The sequence below is a fragment of the Eutrigla gurnardus genome (assembly GCF_963514095.1).
Source record: "Eutrigla gurnardus genome assembly, chromosome: 11".
Taxonomy (NCBI): domain Eukaryota; kingdom Metazoa; phylum Chordata; class Actinopteri; order Perciformes; family Triglidae; genus Eutrigla; species Eutrigla gurnardus.
The window spans coordinates 9,112,982-9,133,429 of NC_139925.1; the positions used below are offsets into that span (position 1 = coordinate 9,112,982).

The following is a 20,448-nucleotide window of genomic DNA, read 5'->3' on the forward strand; positions in this document are numbered from 1 at the left end:
GTTATTTGCACCAAACATGAAGAATGAGCTAGTTGTTTAACCAATGTGTTGGCGTGTCTGCTGTCTGCTGCCTCCAGGTCTCAGTGAGGTGCTTTCTGATGAATGAGGCGCTCTGATTTTATTGATTCCCTCCTGAGCTCTGATGCTGCAGAGAGATTACCTCTTAAGGCCACGTACAGTTATACATCTACAATATAGTGAACAAAGGACTGAGGAATACAATGTGTGTACAGTGTGTGTGTCGACAGAACAAAACAATATTGATTTATGACCTGAACAATAGAGGAACGTTTGTATGGAGAATTATTTCATTTGTAGCGTGATAAAACAAAAGAAAAACAAATGAAATGTGAACACAGGCTTTCATACTTGCACACAGATATGCTAATTTCAGGGTGATTTATAGAGCTTGAGAATTCACACACCCTATAAATATCATCAAAACGCAGTATATGACATATTATTAATGCCGGCATGTTTTGGTAAAACGTCTATGGTCGCGCTCTGGAGGGTGATCTGATGTTTTTCTCATCACCATAATAACATGAGCACTCCTCCCAGAGCTCCGTCGCCATGGTCACCGCTTGCACATGACAAACACACAATGAGGAGACTTGAATGTGACCAACACAAGCACCTGCACGAGCTCTAATGCCTACTCCCACAGTCACAGTCGTACACATTTTTTTCTCTGACGTTGAATGAATGAAACGGTTGATCTAATTTATTACTCCATGAATAATGCATGATGCAGTAACTGGATTGAATTCTTCACAATTAACGTCTGCTCTTCAATCAGGCTAAAAGCCACCCATGTGCTCATACAAATGGTTTCATTTCTTTAAATTAATACATCTGATGATCAAATTGTTCCAAAACTTTCATTTCGTACAAATAGATCTTCAGAAGTAAAAAAATATACAAATCAGTTGAATAAAAAAATCTAACAATCTTCACATTTTAGTTACTTAAAAATGCTCAGAGGTCTTATTTTGGCAGTGTAGCATCAGCTACTAGTCTGAATACACTACACATGCTTTCCTTTGTGTGATATCAGTAAGGAGCCGAGTCTGAGTGCAGAGGGATGTTCAGTCAGTAATCATAGGCGCAGTGTCTGAGGTGGTGTCTGGCTCTGGCTCACAGTATCCGTCCATCTCCTCCATCTCTCTCTCCACAGGCTCCTCCCTGCCTCTCAAGCAGATCAGCCTCCTCTCTTTCCACCTCCTCCTCTCCGTGTCTGTGCCTTTTGATGCCGCCGTCTGCTCAGGCTCCAGCATGGCTTGGACGCTCTCTCCTCTCTCTCCCGGGCCCAGGCGGTGGTCTCGGGTTGTGAGAGCCAGTGCCCCCCCTCTCCTCCCCGTCACCACGTGGAGGAACGAGACAGTGCTGTTCGAGACCGTCCCTTCTGTCACACAGACAGCGGTCGGGCCTTGGTCACTGTGGCTCCCCTGTGGCCTTTTGGGGGATTTGATCTTTGTTTTCTTGCTTAGAATGAAGTTGAAAAGGGCTGTCACCAGAAGCATCACCCCTAAAATCAGAAAGTATATCCTATTTCATTTTGACATGTTACAGTAGGAGACATGCAAATTATAAAATGCATGGCTGAATCCCTTTTAGCAGCTTCATTTTCAGAGACCTGATATTCTGCATGCTGGCCCTTTGTCGCACTATCACGGCTCACTGGGACACTTGAAGAGAGCCATTCATGTTATCTCTATTTATCTATGTAACATGTCTAAATGCGCATGAGAACGTACTCTAATTGTACGTTTAATTATAGTGCTTGCCAATAATATATTACCTGGGATGATTGCATGCCACACCAACACAGGGTGCAGGAAACAGACCACTGACATTATGGAGTAATAGAGGAACTTATGGAAGCCTCCAATGCGTGCCATCTTCCGCCACAACACAAACAGCTGCCAGTCTGGAGGACAGCTATAGAGGGATAGGAAAAAGAGAAGGTTTAAGGCAATAGCATGGACTGAAAAGTCATGTTGTAACAGCAGAGACAGCTGATGATGTGAATGCTGTTTTGTGGGCCTGCTTTGCACTGCTCATAGTTGGTTAAATGACCTCAGAGAATGATACTGGATGTGATAATTTAGCCTCTGTTTATTCATGGTAAAGTATCCATGTGAAACATAGATGGCTGTTGTGTACTCACGGCAGACACATGAACAGAAGGGTGTCCAGGAAATAGGCCAGCTCAAACATCATGATGCCAACAGATGACACTCTGGGAGGAGACATACATTTATGATGATTACAGTGATAAAAATCAAAGTGTTTCAGTCAACTGGATCTAAATATGTCCATTCCTGTGTATGACTTGTAAGTCAAGATTGCATGTTTTAAATTGGCCTTGATGTTTCAAGAGAAGAGATATTGTCTTCGAATGGCATCAAACGACTTGGCATTTAATTCTGTTTTTTTTTTTTTTGACTGGTTGCTGCTAGAGAATGTTCCCTTCTATTTTATGCTTTAATAGTCTGATAACAATCTAATTCAGTGAACCAGAAAATGCCCTCAGACTAATTGTGTGTTTCTGTGTGTGTTGCGCTCATCTCCATTTATGTGTGCCGGCAGAATAATCTGTCACGCATTTCTGGTCTCCTTTGGGAGACGTTTTCCTGCGACTCTGTGGGAGTTTGGCCGTGAGCCACCGAGATAATACGAAGTAGCACTGAAGGACTGGTCTCATCTGCACCTCGCCTCATCCCCCTGACTCCTTCTAACATCTCCTTGCGAGTGTGTGTATGTAGCCTACTGCATGAGTGATTATGAAGGCATGGTACAGTATTGTAATTGTTTTCTACAAGCCCTCAGGCCAAACATTCTTTGCCATATTAAAATCCAGGCGGTGTATTTGTAACTCAGGAATGCTATGCAGTTTGGTCTCAAGGAGACCAGGGTCAGGAGTGCGCTGCAGATTTAAATGAATACAGTATATGACGGAGTGGAATACAAAGTCTAAGCACTTACACCAGGTAGACCCCGAGGCTGCTGAATTCTCCCTGTTGCAGAGTCTCCACTCCCACCCCACACAACACTGGAAAAAGAGACAGGAAGATCATTTCCTCTTTTTAATTCTGAGAGTGACTGGTGAGCAGATTCTGTCCACCAGATGTCAGACTTAGTTCATGGTTTTCTCGGTCGATGCTGGCAGGGATGCACTAGCAGGTCAACTGGTCTAAACTTGGGTGAAACCTCTGTATAAATACTGTTAATATTTCCCCTGTGATAAAACTTCAAGTTGTACTGCTTTTAATGTTCTTTGATATATTTCTTATGTATTGCTTATATAGTCTTTATTATTGCAGCCAAGAGGCTGATATTTGAGGTGGTTGTGAGTAACCAATACAAGTCCTGGCTGAAAATCATATCTCCCCACATAAACATTGCCTTGAGTGATCCAACTCGTTTACACCCTGTGGGGAGGTGTTGAACCCATGATCTCTGTCATAAAAAGATATTTAAAGTAGACTTAATATTGATAATTGTTGTAATTGCTTCCAACATGTTCACAAAAATGTGGTAATCGTTTTCTTATGGTTGTAATTACCGTTATCACTGCCAGCGGACACTTAATACATCACAGATCCTCTGCCGGAGCAGAATCATGACATTTTCAAAAGCTTCGCCACTTGTAGGTGAAGTGGTCATTAGACGTTATGTTGAAAGTCCTTCCTCTACATCTTGGGCTTATGAGTATTGAGTCATGATACAGAATAGTAGTTTTTCTATTTATTCCTCTGCAAGATCAACATTGCATGTCCAGTAGGCTGAATCCTTAACTTCACTGTGGTTTAGGAGACCCCTGAAATCAATAAAGTGATTAGATTTGATTCATCTATACTCCTGCTACTGAACCCTTCTCAATATTTTATAGGAATAGTTCTATGTTTTGGGAAATACACTTATTCGCTTTCTTCCTGAGAGTAAGATGAGTTGCAGCAACTAGCTTAGCTTAGCACAAAGGCTGAAAAAGGGGACACAGCTAGACTGGCTCTGTAAAACAAAGTAACAAAATCCACCTACCAGCAACCCTAAAACTCACAAATCCACACATTACATCTTGTCCTATATTAGCAGTGATGAGTTGTGATTTTGTGTGATTATGTGCTGGAGTATTTTATTGGCCATGCACAGCCATTTCCTGGCATCATGCTGTCATCGTGAGGTTGCCAAACAACCAACGTATACTTCAGGAGGTTATTACTCATAATACATTATTGTAAATTAGTATACATTATGGTACACATGTTTAATGTAAGCTGTAGATGTGCTGGCTGGTGCATTTGTCACCTGTTTCCCTCTGTTCCCATTTGTTATGCTAAGCTACGCTAACCAGAGGTATCAGTCCTCCCATTTAACACTCAGCAAGAAACCCCAAACGATTCCTTTATTCTGAAGATTGCAAAGTCTGAGTGCTGAAACCAAAACACAGTTGAACACATATGTAATCATATGAAATCAGCCCAACTCTTAAAAACTATAAAGGAAGCCGCTGTTGTTCATTCATCTTTTTCCTGTGAGGTATGAAAAGAGGTAAGCATCGTTAAGTGCCACTAAACACATGGAAACTATTTTTTCTGGCTTAAAAGAAACGCAGAGATAGAATCGGCACCGGAGGGAAATCAGGGGAATGTGGCTAAATAGTACTTTCTGGTAGTTTATAGAGTGTGAGAGGAATTAACGCTGCATATAGGCCAGCTGGATATTAACATATATGTGCTCCCGGCACGTATGTCTGTCCAATGAACACACACAGAGGTGGACATACATGTAGACATGTGAACACATGAACACACAGGCAGAGAGACGGAGGCGCATGTAGACATCACATAAACACATGCACAGACAGAGGCATGTAGAGACAATGCATGGAAAGCTCACGTTTGGTGCAAAGTATAAAAGCTTGTGATCACATAAGCCCAGTAATGCAGCTGGATGCAGAGACTCGGTTTTAGTGTGATGTGAGGCACATGTCTCTCGGTAAATGTTCAGCGACTGCAGCTGTTTGAATTTAAGTGGAGGGGGTTCCATATATTTTTTCGTAGGAGGCAGCAACCAGAGAGCTATTTCCCCCGTGATGAATTAATGTGGTCAAGAGAGCTGCGTGCAATCTGTCCCTGTGTGACTGAAGAAAACAGAGCAGGGGCCGTAATAGCCAGGTTATGTATGATCAAGTATGTTTTCATATGCTCTATATATCAGCCGAGAGATGGCTTGGAGGTCAAAAGTACAGTGTCCAACATCACTATCCGACCTTCTAACATTTTAGGTTTATGCAATCCTTAAAAAGCCCAGCTGGATAAATCTCCACCATTTCTAAAAAAAATGGAGAGAATCAGATATCAGCTTTAGACATCGGAATGCTTCATACCAGATAAAATATATAACTTCTACTAAAATGTCATACTGAATTTGTTCATGCTTATTGTATAATAATATATATGCTCTGACTGCAGAACATATCAGAGAGAGCATCTGGAGTCTATTGTGCATCTTAGTGAATTCAAAGAACTATCCCATGCCGATACTGAAACAATCAGGAGTCTGAATTTATTGATATATTTCTGTTTGTTTTATATTTACATCTTACCTGTTGCCGTAGAAACACCAAAGATCCTGCATGCAAACTCCACTACAATCCACCAAACGCTCTCAGAGTTCCCCATGACCTCAAATACTTTCCCTCTTCACTGTTCAGAAATGCAACCTTCAGACTTCTCTAACACTATCTGAAATAGTCGGGGGCCTAGAAGTTACTAAAGTAGCATTATAGAGACATAGTTGACTGTTGACTGAATGGTTGTCGGTTAAAAAAAATAGCCAAAGTTCGGTAATCCTTGAGTGCCATGATGTGAAGCCTCTTAGACTGGACGAGGTTACTTCAGAAAGGTTTGTGACTCAATGCCCCTGTTGCTCCAATAACTGCTAATCAGCCACACACACACACACACACACACACACACACACACACACACACACACACACACACACACACACACACACACGCACACACAATAACAATACCCCTTTGCAACTGGTTTAGCATTCCACCCTGTATGTCAAGGTGACACTGTTCAGCTCCGGGTGATTTGTGCACCGTATCACATTTGTCATTAGAGCTGGTTAAAAATTATCCGAATCTAAGAAAAAATCTGAAACTAACACACACACACACACACACACACACACACACACACACACACACACACACACACACACACACACACACACACACACACACACACACACACACTATCAGCAGTAATTTGTATGCACCCTTGAACTGCAGACGAGATCAAGGACTTTGCTTCCCAACAAAATAATGTAGTTCCCTCCCTACAAAATGTCTCTGTGTAATGTCTCCTTGTTGTTTGGATGATTCATTGTAATCAACTCATCAGAAACATTTTTTTTATTTTTCAAGACACACACGGTCATACATGCAGCATCCAGTTAGTGGAAACTGTTTCAATAAGAGCAAATAGGTTACAGCTTGAACACGGTTAGAAATATTATGAACAAGTTTCGTTTTGGGCTTTATGCCACAAAAAGCAACACAGTCCCTTTGACACACTTATACATGTGTAAACGTAAGCCCACATAATCAGTTGACGCAGGTTTGGCCGAGGTGAGCTTGTTCGGGCACAGCAGAAGTCTAGTGGAGCGAGCATTAAGAGTCACAGACCTCATACACACACACACACACACACACACACACACCCTGACTCCGTGTAGGGGTGAAAGTAAGCTACACAAATCCTCCTTAAATCTCGAACAAAGACACTTTTGTACACTGGTTCTACTTGTTTCCGGCTTAGCATCCCTTTTATTTGTGGCATCTATGGTATAGAGTGTAAGTGAGTGTGTATGAGCAGCAGACGTTAGACATGTAACGACAAATGTACTATAATTGAATTGGGATTACTTTTCTAGGGATGACAATGTTCACTATTTGGTCCAGACTGAAATCTCTTAACAAGGACTGGATAAATGACACTCATCATCCCCAGAGGAGGAAGCCTTGACGTTAGTGGTGCTCTTTTTTTTCGCATCATCGTCAACTCAAAGTTTTGATTTGTTCAATATTTTGACCAAATATTTGCATAACTAATGTCAGTCTCATGAGCTAGTTAAGCGAGTTAAATGTTAAATTAAGACGATGAACATCATGTTAGTATTGTGACTGTGATCACAGCAGAAAAAAGAAAAAAGTCATAGAACTATCAAAAGTATTGGAGTGTTTGACCATGTCCTGAGTCACTGACATCACCGTGGGCTAGTCCCATGTCCTGAAACAAATCCCTGCACACATAAAGTTACTTTAAACAATGGCGGGAATAAACACAACTGTTGGACCCCCCACTTTATGTTACAGAATCAATACAAGAGAAGATAAGTCTGAAGAAACCTTATTAAATCGCATGTATATTTAGACTGCAGTGCATTATTGCACATGGACCAGACATACATGAGAGATAAATACGTTAACATGGTAACGGAGCCTTGCCGCCATGGCCACAGCGGGATGTGTGTTTATGTTTGTTTGAAATGCGAGGCCCTCACGATAACAGTCTTGTAAAAACATCATTTATGGTAATACGTCACTGTGTGTTGTTTGGGGATCTCTGCTGACATGTACAGTACGTTGTGAGTTTTATGGCAGTTGCCAGAGGCTGGAGTAGTTTAAGTAATTGTGACTGATTGCCAACGAGACTTAAATCTAAAGTTACAGTATAAATACAGTCTCATGTTTTCATTTTGTTCTGTGCGGCTATACAGAGACGTGTCTCCTCTCAACGCTAAGCTTCACCCGGCCTGACCTATGACCTCTCACCCACTTCCCAAACGTTCTCCCGCCTGCTCACACACCCTGTAATCATGCCTGCGTTACACCTCCTCTTCATCACGGCTTCACACCACTCTCCCCCTCACTCCACTGTGGCCATGAGCATGGGACTAGAGATTAGCCATGCCTCCCCCCTACCTCCCTCCCTCCCTATCCAGCCTCTCTCAGTCAGGTGTGGGTGTCTGGTGCCCATCAGAACCGGTGAAAACAGCTCTAATCTTAATTACAACAGCAGCTTTATTACCCTGCTCTGTTGCTTCGCTCAGGCAATATCTCCATAATCACTTCTTAAGGGCTGTTTTATCAAAAGGCCGAGGGAAGGCTGTGAACGATTCCTCCAAGACTGAACTAATTTCAGCCGAATCCTTGAATATTTTTAAAAATATGAAGACATAAACCTTACTGGCAACACTTTAACACCAGGTACTCCATTATGGAGCTTAATTATTACATTTACAAAAGCAGGGAGCCACCTAGTGGTTGAGAGATGTTTATGAATTGCAGCCCTGATGTGACATGAGATATTAACAGGCTGACCGTGACCAGGAAAAAAAAGTGATCTTTTTAAACTCCTTTTCCCCCCTGGTGCCATTTATAACAATACCAAAAGGTCAGGAGCATCCCCCAGACAGATGAAGCACAGACATGGGAAGGAGCAAGAGAAATATGTGGTTGCGAAACAGATATGAATCATGGACAAGGATTTGGGAAGACCGAGATTATGTGTAATATCTGCCTGTTTAGTGTCTAATAGTCAACACAGGTGATATATGATCATTACGAGGTGGTGATATTTCACAGCGTGTCGACCTCCTGCGGTTTTAAGGAAGAAATAGGGTTCGTATGCAAATGTATACATGAAATGAGTTTTACATGATCAGTTTGAATGTCTGCTATGCTCTTAAGACTCCATAGTAACATGTAGTGATATTTAATATATATTCAAAACAAACATTGTGTCCACTTGGGAGCAGCAGAAACAAGCAGTAAACACAACTCTCACCTTTAAAATAAATAGTTGACTATGAATGGCGTCAGTGCTGCCAGTCAGATGGTCAAAACGCTTCAGACAACCCCCTCCCTTCACGCCTTACTGCCATTTTTACACAATTAGTTTTAGTCTTTTCATGGAGTTATCCCCCATGTCTTTTGGAACAATTGTAAACACTTTTCATTTCTGATGGGACGGACAACACTTGGAAAGCACAGCATTGCACATCTAGCAAACAAATGGAGCAACATTAGCATTCATTTGGAGATGCGTTTTCACTGATGTTGCACTTTTTGTTCTCTTTTGCTCACAACCATATTGTCATCACTATATATAGTTGCTAACTTCATATGTCTGTGAAGGTGCTGAGCTATATCTGTGAATATGACAGTGAGGACTTGCTGGTTAGAAACATACTAAACTCAAATAGAAGTACAGATACTTGAGTTAAAAAATAGAAATATTGATTCAACTTATTTACTCAAGTAAAAGTGACTGAAATGTACTCGAAGTATCATATAAAATGTATCACTTTGAATGACATTTCTACTGAAACTCATGTCATATTAATAAGAAAAAAACAATCGATAGTTCCCCTTAGATAATAATAATAGTTTAGTAATAATAATGTTCAAACTAAAGTAACAAACCTGTTCTGAAAATGTAAGGAGTAGAATATTTGTAGATATTTGTATTAAAAGGGAGGTTGTAAAAGTATGAAATTGTCAGAAAATAAATACTCAAGTAAAGAACAGATAAGAATCTATTTATGTTCAGTATTTGTACTTTGTTTTTTTCCCACCTTAAAGGAGTCATAACCTGGTTTTATACGTATCCAGCCCCCCTTGGATCGCTTTGGATCAATTCGTAAAACTTATTAGAAAAAAAAAAAAAAATGTTAATCAAACATTGAGCTTGTTCTGACCCTTTTTCGTACCGCGATTTTATCACGCGAGATTACGCGCGAGGTTTTGACTGGTCCGGATGTGCATTGTATAATATGTAATGAGGCGCGCGTTGATTCGCCGCAGGAAGGACAGAGCCGGGGGGGGCTTGCCTGCATGCAGACTCCAAAACATAAACAGCCCCCTGTCATGGCGCACACACTAAATGACGAACCTTACGGAATTCAGGCGATTTCAGGTAGCGGACGGGGCGGGGTTGGGTGGTGAAAGAGGGGTGGGCTTATGCAAGTAGCCTCCACGGTGACGTCACCGTAGGCGCAGAATCAAAATCTCGTGCTTTAGGAATGCACACCCTTGTGTGCTATTCCTGTTCGGAAAAAGAGCAGAAGCGAAAAAACGGCGCCACTTTCAAACTCCAGCCTTTCAGGCAAGTTTCAACTGAGGTCAAACACAGATATGCATGTTTTAACAAGAGAAATTGCGATTTCCTGGTGATGACTCCTTTAAGAAAAACAAAACAGTGAGCTGAAAAACACTAAAACCCTTCATATAACTGTGTATTTGGAGAGTTATGAGCTAAATCTTGACTCCTGTCACATACACGTCAAACAATCCTGCTAATATAAACTATTGATAAAAGCTGCTTCCTAATTTATTGGGTGTTCCCCAGACCGCAAGTTTAGACACCGTGAAGAGAAGGTGAACCATACAGTACCACCATGTGTTCACATGTGCTTGATTTTGATTGGCAGAGCGTGACTTGACTGTGAACTGCGAGAAGTCTTGATTCTTGTTCACACAGGATGCAAATGAGCTGGCAGTAGACAACATGGAAATGTCCAGTTAGCTTCCATCAAAAACCAGATTCTCACGTGTCACATCATCGTACTACCGTGAGCGTCAACCTTCACTAATGCATAGTCAAATAGCTATCCCCAGTTGCTCTTCCAAAACCTAAAGTGTCATGTCTTTTTTGTTGCAGGTTTCTTGATTTGAGCAGTGCTGTGTCAGGACATTTACATCCTGTGCAATAAGAGAATGTGACTTTGATCTTGGATGTGTATTCATCACATACCGCTGAAGTTATCCACTGTTTGTTGTGGGGATCGTGTTGGCGGATCACCCTCTCTCCTTTCACTGTGAATGACATGCAGTATGGTGAGCCAAAACAGCGTTTCCTCATTTTTTCCCCCATCAACCCGTGGCTCATAACCTGTCTCTTCCTTCATGTAAAGCTTTTCCGTCTGTCTGTCTTTCATCTGTCTCCTGACCAGCTCACAGACAGGCCTAATTAACAGGAACAGACTTAACTCGTTTCTGACAAATGGCACCCGATGAGCTGCCCAGATGAGTGAAGAATGTATTTTCGGCCAATGAGAGGACGAAAGCGGCAACCTGTCAGATTAGTCTGAAGTTTTTATACCAGGCCATTATCTTGAGCAGTTACAGGGCTGTGCACTGTTCCTTCACGTTGTCTAGCAGAGGCAAGGTTACAGAATGTAGCATAAAAGAGAGAGTGAAATCCTTCTAGAGTGTTCGCATAAACACACATGCACACACACACACGCACACACACACACACACACACACACACACACACACACACACACACACACACACACACACACACACACACACATGCATGCACGCACACGCAATTAGATTCATGCACTGATAGTGAATAGAGAACTGTAAGTAATTCACGGTTTGGCCTCGGTACTGAGGGGTTCAGATTTTTTTATTTCTGTATGAAACAACATTTCTGTCCCATGAGTATTTATTCTGCGGTTAGTGCAAAGTCTTAAAAGATGGAATATGTGCCCTGTAACCAAGAGGTTGCAGCACAAAGCCAGGCTCCAGAGTTCCTCTCGACTGATGGCAGCCTCCCATGTGGCCCGGTTGGCTCATGGTGGCTTTGCTACACATGCCTTCTTCAGCAATATTAACTCCGACAGAAGGAAGTTAATCAAAACTGATTTAAGAATATGAATAAAAGATTCAACAAAACCTGCAGTACTACTCCTTCAAAGTAGCGCCACCCAACCCATGATAATATCTGAGACGGTGCAGCGTTTCATTGTAAACAGAAAAAGAAAACGTTTCATACAGTAACATTCTTTTAATGACAGCCAAACCTTAGTCATAAAAATCTGCTCTTCATTTCTTCCTTGTTCCAACTCAAGGAGGAGAAGAAAAGGTTTCACGGTTATCTGGCCTGGCTGTAAAGATTTTCTGAGAAGATCCTTAGAGACAGAAGTTCCTACTTTAAAGAGAGTTTTCAGAAGAGAAGAGAAGATGAAGCCAACAATCCTGATTACACCACTGATGCCATGGTCTAAAAGAGCATGACAATGAATATGCGAGTCTTTTCCTTCCTGAGGAAATGCTGTATATCATAATGTAGAGTGACGGACCATGTTATACTGCAGGATTTGGGTGACCTCCTGTCACAGCACACATTGAGGGTCTGGTTGGAATAACATGGAAAATCCTGTTAGAGTCCATTTGGGAGCAGTAAAATACAGGAATATTCCAAAAGGCAAACTTAGTGAAATAATACAGGAAAGGCACCAATATCGTAGAATATGACTGGTTGTATATGCATGGGTTTATCACACTGTACTACTACTTGTAGACCAATTTTGTTAATATTGAAATAATATAATTGTATATTACCAATATTGTTGGAGGCCAATCAGGCCAAAGCTTAAGCTCACACATATACCACTATTTGTTAGTTTGTCTGTTAGTGCGTGCATATTGTGTAAGATAGAAAGAATACAAATATGAGGGACCCAAATGGAGGACATCACCGTGCCCCTCCTTTCTCTTTTCTTTAACTTTTTTTTTTAAGAATTTAGACTTGGTTTAGAGTTAAGGTTTGATATGAAAAGTCATTTTCAGGGTTTAGGGTACTGAAGGTCCTCATAAATATAATACATATTTCCAGAGCAGACCAAATAATGAAGCAACATCAGTGAGAGACACTTTATCTCCAAGTCTCCAAAGACTCCAGTCTTATTATAACATCTTATTATAACATCTTATCAGTCAGGTCACTACCACAGGCCCAAGTTTCCAGTGCAGTGGTCAAGAAATGAAAATAAAAAGTAAACAAACAAAGATTTATCACGTCAAGGAAGTATTGAAAATTAGGATGACAAAATCTTTCCAAATCTTTAAATCTTTGAATTTAACCAACACAAATGCAATGGGCATATACATTACACAAAAAACTGGAATACAACCCTTCAACTGTTACTGTGTGTGTGTGTGTTTGTGTGTGTGGGTGTGTGTGTGTCAAGGCTACAAAGTGAATTTAAAATCCTCAGAGGTCTGAACAGATGGTGATCAGTTTTGTGTTTCTACATTTCTGGGCCGTTGAAACCAGCAGCTCCTGTTTAGCTGGTCGTCAGGGATTTGGGGAAGTTAAAGAATCCAGAAAATAGAAATTGCGTCTCCTGTCTGGTGCGATCTTTATGTACAGCCTTTTCCAAAAACACAACCCCCTAATTCAGCGGTTGACTTTTACAATTGCCAGCTATGCCTAAAGACAGCTAATAAATTGGATGATTAAGTTCAAGATCCAGGTTAAGAGGGAGGAATCATGTCTTATTATATGCCACATTATAAACCCCATGTCATTAGTCATGGCAACTGACCTCATGCTGAATATCAAAAGAGAAGCCATCATCCTCCCAATCCTCTACATATGGCTGTGTTTTATGAGTGTGTGCGGTGGTCAGGGTGATGGCCGTCCTTCAGCCTGGTTAAATGTTTCCATGCTGCCGGGTTTTGCTAACCGCAGCTGGTTGCCCAATTGTACCAATGAGAGGAGGCCTCGATCAAGGACAGCCTAGGAAGAACGTTTCTGCTGGTTGTTAGCATGCACACGCCCATGCATGCTTCATGCTTCATGTAAATGGATGCATTTACAGTATGCACACATCGGTATGTGTTGTGCTAAAGTGATTTTTGAATGATTAGTGTCCAGAGAGCAAATTTAATGTTTTTGTTCAATTTGTGAGGCAGGGAGAGCGGAGTCAAACATCATAATGAGACAGATTTGTTAACTTTATTAGGTCAGTTAAACTTTTCTTTTTTTTAAACACTCAATAAACATCATGTGGCCAACGGGCTGCAGTTCAATAGGCATCCTCTCAGGGTCCTCTGAAAGTTGGCCGACATCTTAATTCCAAAAACATGAATTTAAATGAATTCACAACAAAAAAGTAATAATCTGCAGTGTTATGTTGAAAGACAGACCTGATGACAGAAATTCAACAATTGTTTATTCTGGCATGCACAAACTTGTTAGCCTAATGAGAGGGGAGCAAAGGTTTGCTTTGGGACGTATTTGAGTCGGACTTCGTGGCAGTAATGGCTACAGCATGTCCTGAGCATGAACACCTGTCACAAATATAAATCACATTCGACTCACGAGAGGAAAAGAAGTTTAATTACTGAGTAATTACTGTACTCTTATGGAGCTATGAGTGACAAGCTCTGAAATTGAAAGAACATAATGCTTGACACGGTCTGGCTAACAGAGAAGAGGTTTATAATCTATCCACTGTTTATTTATCTTTCCCAAAGATGCAAAGACAAGAAAAATGAATACATTCTTACATTCTCATAAGATAATTTGTGTGAAGTAAATGACGTGGTGAATAAAATTAATTATAAAGAGAAAAGGGCAAGTGGGCCATTGAGACAAGATGGATGAGAACGCGACCGCTGTCAGAGCGGCTTGCTTTGCTCTGCTGTCGGATAAATGCACTACCTGCGTGCTGGTCTCCTGTCAATTCTGCCTGACCTCTCGCTGCCCCTCTGTGAACCTGTGACCCTGCTTGACCACACAGAAGCTCTCCATCAGCAGGGTCATGGCCGCTCTTTAACCCTCTCCGCTGCTCCGGCCACAGAGTTGTAAGACATGTGTGGAAGTGCAAGGACATCCTTAACGCTCTACAGTCTCCTCGTGACCCCGCCATTATGGGTCATTCTCACTTGGGTGGGTTACCATGGTAACAAGACTTTATGGAAATGGGCAATGGTTTAAACAGTCAGATGAGGCAAATATGAACGTGATTGGGGATGGAAAAAGGGTATGCGGAAAAGATCAATTTAAGTGATTGGTGGAGGGTTAACAGCGAGGTCAGTGGGATTTCATAACGCTGAGTGCTTGCAAAGTGTGAGAAGGCAAAGCTCTCATTTCAAGGTTTTAGTGGTGAAGATGAAGGTGTGAAATCCCGAGAGTCCCTTTTCAGCCAAGGCCATTTGTCTAAATGGAGAAACTCAGCACAGTAATAAGTCATGTATGAACTGTGTGTTTAAACTTAACAAGACACAGCAGTAAAACACCTCCTTTATGCAAACGGTTACATAAATATGAAGGAGCACGATTCTGTTACTGTAACAACATGAGTAGTAATGACTATAATTGTTTCAGATTATGCCTTGGAGTTGAAATTCGGTAGGTGTTATTCACTGGGGGTGGATGAGGTTAGCTGAATGCAAAAGTGGATTCAGTTGGAAGGAAAAAGAAAATGAAAGTCATTTGTTCAGCGAAAGTATGAACTTATGGCGCAACTCTTCAGTGCTGAAATATCCGCTTCTGATTAGAGCAGCTCCCGCTTTCATACTGACAACAACTTATGATTTCCCAATGACATCAACACTCTAATGAATACTGTCATCGCATCTGGAATCCACCTGCACTGAAAAAAATCCTCCTCATTCCCAGAAATCAGAAGGCAGTTTTTTAAGCGGCATTAACGACTTTATAGTTTGTCTTACCCAATCTTTTTTACCTCTAGCCACTAACCCTTGCATCTGCTCCAGTATCAGCCTGACTAAAAGCCATGAGAGCAACAAACATGCCAACAAAGCCTGGCATTCTACTTGCAGCCCAAGTTTCAGCATGCCTTCAGAACTACAGTACATTTGTAACTGAGGCTAGTTTAACAAAATGAACCGTGGATTGCTTGTATCCATTGCCACCAGGGTTTATCTCAACATTTACTGCTTCTTTGATACTTCTTCCTCTGTACTTTTACTTAAAGGTGCAGTGTGTGTTATGTGTTGGCATCTACGATTGAGGTTGCAGATTGCAACTAACTGAAACTTCATCCATGTGTCAAGCATGTAGGTGATCTATAGGGTGGACGATGCGAAAATGCTAATGGACCTATCTAGAGCCAGTGTGTGGTTTGTCCATTCTGAGCTACTGTAGAAAGGAAGAGGACCCATATGTGTATATAAAGTGCTCATTGTAAGGTAAAAAAATATGTATATATTTATTTTCAGGTGATTTTACACGAGAGAAAACAAACTTATTAATATTTTCTTATATTTCTGATCCTTCTAAATGCCACACACTGGCCCTTTAACTGAACATTTTAATGCAGTATTTTTATTTTATTTTTTGTGCTTTTTTGTTGCTACATTTTCTTTCGTGAATATTTGAATACTTCTTCCACCTCTGCATACAGCTAGTGTACAGGATGTGACCAAAAAAAAGAGCTTGTATTTCATTCTGCAAATTAAACTCTGGGTTTGTGGCATGAACATAATTCAACACATCAATCTAAAAACCAAAGATTTCTTTGACATACTCAGGAGAATACTTCCCATGACCTCAGGGAAATCCAGCACGCTTCAGTCAGTCATTCAATCTCCACATACCACACACACAAATTTGTCGATTAGCTGGCCAGTGATGCTTGACACTGCACCTTGTCCAAATTTCACGGTTACTTTATTTGACGGAGGTCCCTCTATGATATATACTTACAGTCCTGACCTCTAACACTGAGGCCTCTGGCGATGCCACACAATCTGTGAATGACCGATCCAAACATAACGTTTGCTGTCGACAGCCATGAGTCTTCACATCTTGACTCAGCATTTTCACTACAGGGGGCCAACCTTTAATTTGGAAGAATAAATTAGATATATTTTAAAAATTGCTAGACAAATGTCCAGCACAATAATACAGATATTACAGTTACTTATAGGTAGATGTGAAGGGTAAAGGAAAGCAAACAGCTTTCAATGCCCTCACACTAACGTGTGCCAGACCTGTGCTAACCGATGCAGAGGTCATGGTTTCTCTTGTAAAAACACGTGTGCTAATTGGTATATGAATCATATCATTTGTCACATCTGCAGAAAAAGGCACAAAAGCAATGATTATAATAAACGTAGGTTTTTAGACAGTTATGGTTGCTGACCTATCTTTTTGTACTAAGAGAAAAAACAATTTTGGTTATCCGCATCGTAAAACAAACAAATGATGCAAGCTTGATAGAGGATGATTGACTCTTTTACGTCAGCATCACACACAGTGCTTGGCATTGTTATTGGTACTGTTTGAGTGTTTATGTTTTCTGTTTAACAAATTGAAACAATTCGTAATAGTTCGAATGGGATTTTGGCAAAAAAGATGTTTATTTGCTCTTGTATAGACGTCATAGTTCATGGACTAAATGCAGCTGGCATGAGGGTAAGAAAGCTTGCTTGAAAAGCAACGTCTGACTGATCAAGTCCTCAGAAAGAGAACTGCATGCATGATTGCTTATGAAAAACACCTATTTTAGTTCCAATCTGCTCCTGCTTTTACCGTTTACGCCCATGCAGTCTTTACTTGCCTGCACGCTTGATGCAGACCATCTCCCCTGCTTGATAAAGACCAAATACACTGCGAGGCACACAATTGTCTTTTATGTGAAAAAGAGCAGAATTGCTTCACAAATTGAGACAGTGTTTGAAATATTTCCCTGATGACACCATGAAACAAGCTGCCTGACCACAGTCAAAACAAAAGCCAGACAGATAAACCTGCAGTGAACATCTCTCATGTATGGTGTGTATATATACACACCACATACTGACACGTGCATTTCCAGAAAGGCTATAAGGTGACATGTTTGCTACGTTTGCTGTAAACTAACACTGGCAGTAAATTGTTACACATGGAGACTTTCATGTTTCTTTCAGGAAGATCATCATAAATCTTACATTGGGGGACCAAGCTTGCCGGGAAGTCCATTTAACCACCATCCAGCCCTAAGCTGTGGTCCATGGTCCGGAGTGAGATCCCAGTAGCCCCAAACTGCCACACGTGTGTATAAGCAGCATAGTGTTTGTGCTAAAGGACACGTTGGAGTATGGCTGGATGGAATAGCCTCAGGCTGTCTTCACAAGTCATAACTGCTTGAGTGGGGTGCTTACCAGTGTATGTGTTTGGGGGGGCAGGGGGGGACAGGAAACCAGCCTAATCCATCAGTCAGTCCATTAAGCCCCAGACAGATTCAATTAAAGGAAAAAAATAATTCCCTCTGCCACAATAACAGCAAAAAAACAAAAGAGTCACTCACAGTTTGACATTCATGCAAATATTTTGAACTTGATAAAACAAAGTAGTTTGATCACTCTTTTTCAGCCCACATTTCTTCCTTAAAACCACGCGGTACAGGGTCCTGCATGGTGATTGCGATTTCACGGATAAAAATGTATGGCAAGTTGCCTCAACGGAAAACAAATGCTGCTCTCTGTGCTTGTCAAGCGATGAAAATATCTTCCTCAACCTGAACCGATGTAGAATGTTAATAGGTTTCAAATTAACATTGTTTAGTTGTCCAAATACTTCTAAGTCTTTCCACGCAGCCATGGCCAGCTGCACAAATATGAACAATTTACCCACAGGGAGTATAATTTTCATTTCATACAAGAGCCCTGTGGCAGACACTGACAGACAAGCCAACACAGATAGAGTTCAAACCTTGGAAATAAAAATGTATAGAGGGGGACACCTAATAGATCAGCACAATAGAAACTGCCAAGTAGAGCCTTAACCACATATATGGACCCAGTAGAAGGGAAGTCCTAATCTCTTCCAGAGGTAGCTGTCATGCTTTCACATACAATCAGTTTAGTTTATGTTGGAGTGAGATGAGAGACATGTAGATATGGTAATGAGGCTTTTATGTCTTCAAAATTCGGGATGTAAAGATAACAGCATTACTTTACTGAATGTCCAGAGGAATGGATGATAACCTCTTTTTAATGCTTCGATGAAAGTCCTTCAAGGATTACCTCTACATTTAGAAAAGGGATATTGCCAAGAATTTGATGAAAAGAGTGATACCATTCATGTATGTGGCAATTTAATATAAAGCTACAGCTAGCAGTTAGCATAGCTTTGCTAAAGACAAGAAACCAGGAATGTATTGCACCCGGTCAAGAAACAACAACACATAACTTTCCACTGTAAACTTCAAACACAGCCAGGCTAGCTGTTCCCCCCTGTTTCTGGTCTTTATGCTATGCTAACCTGCAGCTTCATATTTAGTGTGGGATCAATCTTCTCTTTGCAAGAGTGACAATTCCTCAGACATTCATATTTTAACTTGCATCCTATTAGGACACATAATCATTACAGCATTTTCGCAAATAGCAGAACTCCCTCAATTGTCTCTTGCTCTGTTTGAAAAAACAGCCACAGAAGACAGTATAGGCAAGAAACCGTTCATCCATGCAGCCATGGTTCCTCTGTATCCTCTCATGACCCGTCACACAGGGTCACACAGTCAGCCCTGCTCCACAATGCTAAATCAGTTCCCTTTATCTGCTTTCGACCCTTTTATAGCTACTATAAGTGTTAAAATGTGACCGAAAGAAAGCCGTTCCTCTTGCCTCTTCCTGTGTTCCCTCATGTTATCAGGTTTTATAAGGTTCGAGATAGCGCCTTAAAGCCTCCCAGAACCCCCCTGTGGGTCCTGAGGTCTGCTCAGGCAGATTGACAGCAGGCAGCCAATTCAGGGTCACCTGGTGCTGCCCTGTACAGGCCTGGGAACAAGACATCCCTTATCAAAACCACAGCGCGACACTGACCTGCTAACCAACCTCACCTGATAACAGCGATTGGAGGAAGAGAAAGGGGTATAAAGGAGCTGCAAGGAACAGTTAAATATGGAAAGGAAAATATGCATCAAAGAGGGAGATTAACATAGAGGGTGTTATCTGAGTACAACCCTACGATTTCATAAATTACCAGGCGTTAACGATGCAAATAAAGGATTTTGACTGAAACCCCGTGTCACCACAGCTTGTCCAGTCACACAAATCAAATACTGCTTTTATTCCTCCGCCTGGGGGAAATGGCATATGGCGGCCTGCTGGGATTGTTAGGGGATGTCTGGAAGGCAGACGGTTATAATGTGTGTATGTTCACCAGAGGGTTCCTTGTAGTAAACCCTCAACATCATCACTGGCCCACACTATTACAGCGCAGTAAAAAGTTTACACAAAAAGCCTATTAGGGTGAAGTCCATGTAGCTACGTGCCTCATATTTTTTGTACTCAAGTGTGTGTAAGCCATGAAAATCCAGGAATATGCTGTTCCCCAGTTCTCTATTGTCACATAATAACTGCAGAGATGTTTGTTGCCTGTTTGACTGTTATGAAGTGTGGTGACTAAAAAAAAAACAAAGAGAATGAGCTCTCTGAATGTGTGGACAGGTCTAGGGGGAAAGCAGAGGTTTGCTGCACTGATTATCCAGTTTAATGGGATTCAAGGGAAAGCCACAGTAGCTGAATAGTCGACCACGCAGACCCACAGACAGACATACAGTTCCAACCGAAGCCGGCTCAGATTTCAACGGCCAGCCAACATCTGAACAGCG

The 20,448-nt window shown here is 41.3% G+C and overlaps 2 protein-coding genes across 2 annotated transcripts in view; one reads left to right on the top strand and one right to left on the bottom strand.

Annotated features, from left to right (window-relative positions):
* Window positions 1-251: 251 nt before the first annotated feature.
* Window positions 252-5,895, bottom strand: tmem72 (transmembrane protein 72). The gene is made up of 5 exons (XM_084020784.1): window positions 5,612-5,895; window positions 2,989-3,055; window positions 2,171-2,242; window positions 1,802-1,941; window positions 252-1,528 (listed from the first exon to the last, which is right to left on the bottom strand). The coding sequence occupies exons 1-5, from the start codon at window positions 5,685-5,687 to the stop codon at window positions 1,089-1,091; spliced, it is 795 nt and encodes a 264-aa protein (XP_083876910.1). The 5' UTR covers window positions 5,688-5,895; the 3' UTR covers window positions 252-1,088.
* A 6,261-nt stretch (window positions 5,896-12,156) lies between these two features.
* The window catches only part of ercc6 (excision repair cross-complementation group 6), a 61,522-nt gene continuing 53,230 nt past the window's right edge, over window positions 12,157-20,448 (top strand). The window contains exon 1 of the mRNA XM_084020588.1: window positions 12,157-12,166. The gene's annotated coding sequence lies outside the window, so the exon portion shown is untranslated. The remainder of the gene's footprint in view (window positions 12,167-20,448) is intronic.